The sequence below is a fragment of the Chiloscyllium plagiosum genome, chromosome 25 (genome assembly GCF_004010195.1).
Source record: "Chiloscyllium plagiosum isolate BGI_BamShark_2017 chromosome 25, ASM401019v2, whole genome shotgun sequence".
Lineage (NCBI taxonomy): Eukaryota > Metazoa > Chordata > Chondrichthyes > Orectolobiformes > Hemiscylliidae > Chiloscyllium > Chiloscyllium plagiosum.
The window spans coordinates 543712-550472 of record NC_057734.1 but is presented as its reverse complement, the minus strand read 5'-3'; the positions used below and the strand labels follow the sequence as shown (position 1 = coordinate 550472).

General features: G+C 47.3%; 1 protein-coding gene across 1 annotated transcript in view; it reads left to right on the top strand.

The window, feature by feature from the left end:
• ncor2 (nuclear receptor corepressor 2) overlaps window positions 1–6761 on the top strand; it is a 199489-nt gene that overhangs the window by 69788 nt on the left and 122940 nt on the right. The window contains exons 7-8 of the mRNA XM_043715247.1: window positions 1977–2043; window positions 3135–3307. Coding sequence (XP_043571182.1) covers window positions 1977–2043; window positions 3135–3307 — 240 coding nt within the window. The remainder of the gene's footprint in view (window positions 1–1976; window positions 2044–3134; window positions 3308–6761) is intronic.

Here is a 6761-nt window from a genome sequence, read left to right as displayed (position 1 = left end):
TCCGAGACGTCTCGGACCCTGGCACCCGGGAGGCAACAAACCATCCGAGAGTCTCGCTCATGTCCACAGAACCGTCTGTCCGTCCCTCTAACTATTAGTCTCCTATAACTAGCGCTCTCCTCCTCTCCCCCTTTCCCTTCTGAGCCTCAGAGCCGGACCTCGTGCCAGAGACCCGGTCACTGCAGCTTACCCCTGCTAGGCCGTTCCCCCCAACAGTATCCAAAGCGGTATACTTATTGTTTAGGGGAACGACCACGGGGATCCCTGCACTGCCTGCTTCCTCCCCTTCCCATCTCTAACTGTTACCCAGCTACCTATGTTCTCTGGCGTAACTATGTCCCTGTAGCTTCTATCTATCACCCTCTCAGCCTCTCGAATAATTCTCAGTTCATCCAACTCCAGCTCCAGTTCCCTAACACGTTCTGTGAGGAGCAGGAGCTGACTGCACTTCCTGTGAAGTTAGCAGGAGCATCAGTGGTCACCCCTACCTCAAACATCCTGCAGGAGGAACATCCCACTGGCTGCGCTGCCATTACTCTACACTTAGTCTCCAAAACAAGAACACTAAGTAGCTTACCTTTGTTTTTTAGGTTAGAGGAGGAGGGAGAGTGGGAGACAATACACGTGTAGTGTCTCGGGTTCCTTCTCCACTCAAATAACAATTACTTACCTTCCCGACCGGCTCTGCACTCCGATTTCACTTCCGCCCAGCTCCCGCTGCTCTCTGCTGCAAAAAGTATAAAAGGAAAAGTTGCTGTTATATCTATTTTCTTCCTAGAGCAGAATATTCCTGCATGTCTTCAAAGATATTTAAATGAAAATTAATTTATTAAACTAAGTGACTGGGGAGTATAAAGGTGAGTGTCATAGAGACGTACAGCACAGAAACAGACCCCTCGGTCCAACCCGTCCATGCCGACCAGATATCCCAACCCAATCTAGTCCCACCTGCCAGCACCCGGCCCATATCCCTCCAAACCCTTCCTATTCATATACCCATCCAAATGCCTCTTAAATGTTGCATTTGTACCAGCCCCCACCACATCCTCTGGCAACTCATTCCATACACATACCACTCTCTGTGTGAAAAAGTTGCCCCTTTTATATTTTTCCCCTCTCACCCTAAACCTCGTGAGGCTGAGGGCTATATTTTCTTTGTTTTTGTTTAAACAGCTTTAATAAAACGGGTTACTGAGGTGAATGTTTCCAAGACGACGACGAGATGAGGAGGGACGACTCGATGCTCTGATACTTTGTAGATGTGACAACCCTCACCCGCACAGTCCCCTCACCCACTGCAAGCCCCCTCATTTTTCTCCTGCCTACTTGCTCCTCCCAGTCCCCGCACACTCCCCTCTGCACTCCCCACACCTGTCACCCCCCTCACCAATGTGCACCCTCACTACCCCTCATCCTTGTCAATCTCTACCCCCTCACCCCTGCACTCCCCTCATTTCCTCATGCCCTCGCTTCCCTCAACCCTTACTACTCCTCTGTTACTTTCCACCTGCCTCACAACTGTCACTTGCCTCAATCCCCTCACCTTTACCATCATCCCCCTTAAGCATCTCATCATCCAGCTTAACCCCTCATTCTGTGTCGTCATCCCTCACCCTGTCATCACCTCATTCCTCACACATTTGCCCAAGTCCCATCCATATGGCAGCTTCGCACTCGTCAAGAAGCCCAGTGCTCCTTTCCTCTCATCCATGACTCTTTGTGACCTCCCCATGGACCTCTGTGACCCCAGTGACCTTCTGTGACCTCTGTGATTCTCCATGGCCTTCTGTGATCTCCCCGTAACTCTGAGACCAGCACAACCCCCAGTGACCCTCTGTGATCTCCTCTGTCTGTTTTCCGTGTGGATCATCAGCGATCGTACGGATCACTGTCCTTTCTCCGTGCGAATCATTTGATGCTGTGTACGGAGTGTTGGCTACTATCAGAGCTTTAAATTTGTTCTCTCGATATTTCAGAAACCAAATGATGAGGAAGCGGTTGATTTTGTATTTCAAACGGAGGAACCATGCTCGGAAACATTGGGTGAGGTTACTTTCCAGTTGCTGATGTCTTTTCTTTTATATCCTCTTACTTCTTGAGATTTGTCTATTTTGCTGTATAATTAAAGTATTAACCGTAAAACTACTTGCTAAATATGTGCAAACCTCAGTCCGGCTGGTTCAAGGGAATCCCAGAATAATACCAATGAAGGATATTCAGCCCATTGTGCAGTTGGTCGCCCCATTCCCCTGAGCTTTCTCTGTCCATAAGAGACTTTGTGAAGAACTTAAATGAGGGTTGGGGATTAGTGAGGAGTTGGAGTGACTAAAACCTTAGGGTTGGGGTGAGGGGGCATTATTAGGGTCAGGGCCATGTTTAGCGTCAGGAGGATATAACGGTATTCCAGGGAAGTCTGTCTCTGCAGACTCCAATATGCAGTCAGTTTGGAATCTCTTGTAATAACAATCTCCACACAATTGCAGAGAAGTTTTCAGCTTTTATTTTTCCACTTTAACTTTTCAGAAATTGGGAGAGTGCACGTGGTATTGTTTCAAACCCAGAACCCAATGTAGAAGAGATGTGGGACCCTGCTTGTAGGTAGTTGCTAAGGCAAAGGTTAGAGGGGCTGAGATTGGCCTGGGACCGCAGGGCCAGGAGCACAGAACTGGGATTATGATCTAGAAATAGTATGTACTTTAACCTGTGCCTGGCTTAAAAACTTTTCTGACAAAGTCATTTCTGCCACTGCTGATCTGGTCTGATTAGCTCCAAGCTCTGTCATGTTAGAGCCATGAGTCGCTGGGACAGATGTGATCAGGAATTCTGGAGCTGCTCACTCTACCTTGGCAGCAGAATTTCTCAGCTTCACAACAAACTGGCAACTTCAGACAATGAGGAACAGTGAGAGAGATGTGGGCCATGATGAGAATAACAGATCAGCAATGCTCTTCGTGAATGGCAGAGCAGGCTGAAGGGACTGAATGGTCTACTCATTTTCGTTATTCCTATGTTTATTGGCATTTCCCCGAACAATGCCTGCTGTTTGAGAGGGAGCAGAGTCAGTGGTCACTTCTGTGCAGTGTTGAAGAGATTGAGAGAATTGTCCCAAAGCCCTATCCTTTCATCTTTTCTAGGAACAGAAATTTTGTCAAAGGTATGACCAGCTGATGGAAGTCTGGGAAAAGAAGATTGAACGCATTGAGAGTAACCCACGGCGACGAGCCAAGGAAAACAAGGTGCGGGAATACTATGAGCGACAGTTTCCAGAGATTCGCAAACAGCGAGAGCTGCAGGAACGAATGCAAAGGTACAAAGTCATAGAGTCCTACAACACAGAGACAGGCCCTTTGGCCCAAACTGGTGTATGCTGACCAAAATGTCCCTGCGCTTGGTCCATATCCTTCTGATGGGACAAAGTGAGGACCACAGATGCTGGAGATCCGAGTCGAGAGTTGGGTGCTGGAAAAGCACAGCAGGTCAGGCAGCATCCGAGGAGCATTCCTGATGAAGGGCTCTTGCCCGAAACATCAATTCTCCTGCTCCTCGGATGATACCTGACCTGCAATGCTTTTCCAGCACCCCAGTCTCAACACATAATCCCTCTAATACTTTCCTATCTATGTATTTGTCGAAATACCTTTTTAAATGTTGTTAAAGTACCCCACCTCAACCACTTCCGATGGCAGCTCATTCCATATGTGTACCACCCTCTGTCTAACAAGTTGCCCCTCAGGTTCCCTTTTATTCTTTCCCCTCTAACCTTAAACTGATGCCGGATCAGTGGTGCTGGAAGAGCACAGCAATTCAGGCAGCATCCGAGGACAGGCAAAATCGACGTTTCGGGCAAAAGCCCTTCATCAGGAATAAAGGCAGAGAGCCTGAAGCGTGGAGAGATAAGCTAGAGGAGGGTGGGAGAGAAGAGGAAAACTTCTTCAATAAAATACATTTGGGATTGCTCTGAGAATTGCAAGCGGCAAAGAGTTTCCCGAACAGCTGCTTCTCATTCAGTCTCCCTGCTGCTGTTTGCCCCGTCCCCAGGAACCGGGCTCTCTCCACTGGCAGATAATTCAACCATTTTGTTTCGAAACTTTTCTCTGACACCCGAGTGGCCAGTGACAAGCATTGCCCTCCTCAACATAGGATACAGAGAACAGGAGAAGACCACGCAAACCTCCAATAGTGTATCAACGCGACTGTGCACATTGGGCCAGTATATCACTGGGAAATATTTATGTCCAAGCTTGTTTCGGCTGCAGATGAGAAGGCGAGGTGCAGAACAGAGCGCTGTTATACCGGAAAGCTGCTAAAGACGACATTGAGTGAATAGGAGAGAATGCTTTCTCAGCTGGGTTATGGTCCCAACACGCACCCGTTGTGTAGGGGTTCCACCTCGGTTCCACTCTTCCTTCACTCGCAACACCCCACACCCACCTCCCATAGTGCCAAGGCACTTTCCCCTGCAACCGCCGAATGTGTAACACCTGCCCATTTACCTGCTCCCTCCTGAATATCCAAGGGCTCTAACATACCTGCCAGGTGAAGCAGCACTTTTGCCACAACCTAGTCCACTGCAGTGTCGTTTTCCCAATTGAGCATGAAACATAAACCCGAAAAATAACGAATTTCAAATTAAGCGAACCCGAAAATAAACGAATTTAAGGCAATCGGAGTTTTTTTTAAACCGAAAAGTAACGAAGTTAACACAACCCAAACCGAAAATAAATGAATTTTGAGCGATCGAATTTTTTTCTATTAAAAAGATAACACCAGAAAATAACCAATCTCTGGAGATTGATATTGTTTTATTTCTGAAAGCAACGAAGCTCGGGAGAAAGAATTTTTTTTAAAAAAACAAAAGTTAATAAAGCTTGGGAATTCAGATTTCAACCCTCCCCTCAGAGTTCAGCAATTTTCGAAGACCACTGTCCGCAAGTACCAAAGCACCCTCAACTTCAATTAATCTCTCCCCTTTTTAAACAGCAACACAGAGATTGAAGCTTCTGTGTTCCGTGATGAAGTTGCGCAATTACACTTAAAAATTATACATTATTTACATGTTTTTTAAGAAATAGTAGTCTTAATTAGTTTAACAAGTCCCCCAGACTCAACCATTGCTAAGAGGATATGGAGGTGCTGGGCCTCCTCCACCGCCGCTCCCTCACCACCAGACGCATGGAGGAAGAACGCCTCATCTTCTGCCTCGGAACACTTCAACCCCAGGGCATCAATGTGGATTTCAACAGCTTCCTCATTTCCCCTTCCCCCACCTCATCCTAGTTTCTAACCTCCGGCAACACGATCCCCTGACTTGTCCGACCTGCCCAGTTCCTTTTCCACCAATCCACTCCACCCTCTCCTCCCTGACCTATCACCTTCATCTCCTTCCCCACTGACCTATTGTACTCTATGCTACTCTATCCCCACCCCACCCTCCTCTAGCTTATCTCTCCATGCTTCAGGCTCTCTGCCTTTATTCCTGATGAAGGGCTTTTGCCCGAAACGTCGATTTTGCCTGTCCTCGGATGCTGCCTGAATTGCTGTGCTCTTCCAGCACCACTGATCCAGAATCTGGTTTCCAGCATCTGCAGTCATTGTTTTTACCTCTTAAACTGATGCCGTCTAGCCCTCGATTCCCCAATCCTAGGAAAAAGACTGAATGTATTCTCCTTATCCATGCCTGTCATGATCTTATACACCTCTGTAAGGTCTCCACTCACTCTCCTAGCCTGTAAACAAAAAGTCCTAGCTTAGAACATAGAAATGTACAGCACAGAACAGGCCCTTTGGCCCACCATGTTGTGCTGAGATTTAATTCTTATGGAAAATATAGTAACTTAACCTATGCACCCCTCAACTCACAGCTATCCATGTGGATGTCCAGCAGTCGCTTAAATGTCCCCAATGACTCAGCTTCCACCACCATCGCTGGCAATGCATTCACAACTCTCTGCGTAGAGAACCTACCTTTGACATCTCCTTTATACCTTCCTCCTAATATCTTCAAACTATGACACCTCGTACCAGTCAGTCCTGCTCTGGGGAAAAGTCTCTGGCTATTGACTCTATCTATTCCTCTCATTATCTTGTACACCTCGATCAGGTCTCCTCTCTTCCTCCTTCTCTCCAGAGAGAAAAGTCTGAGCTTATTCAACCTTTCTTCGTAAGGCAAGCCCTCCAGTCCAGGCAGCATCCTGGTAAACCTGCTTTGCACCCTCTCCAAAGCCTCTGTATCTTTCCTACAGTAGGGCAACAGAACTGGACACAATGTTCCAAATGTGGTCTCACCAGGGACTTGTAGAGCTGTAGCAAAACCTCGCGGCTCTTGAACTCGATCTCCCTGTTAATGAAAGCCAAAACACCATATGCTTTCTTAACAACCCTATCCACTTGGGTGGCAATTTTGAGGGATCTATGTACTTGCACACCCAGGTCCCTCTGTTCCTCCACACTGCCAAGAATCCTGTCTTTAATCCTATATTCAGCATTAGAGTTCGACCTTCTAAAATGCATCACTTCGCATTTATCCAGGTTGAACTCCATCTGCCATTTCTCAACCCAGCTCTGCATCCTGTCTATGTCACGCTGCAGCCTGCAGTAGCCCTCTATACTACTGACGGTATCTCCAACCTTTGTGTCATTGGCAAATTTACTAACCCACCCCTCAACCTCCTCATCCAAGTCATTTATAAAAACTACAAAGAGCAGAGGCCCAAGAACAGACCCCTGTGGGACACCACTCAACACTGACCTCCAGGCAGAAT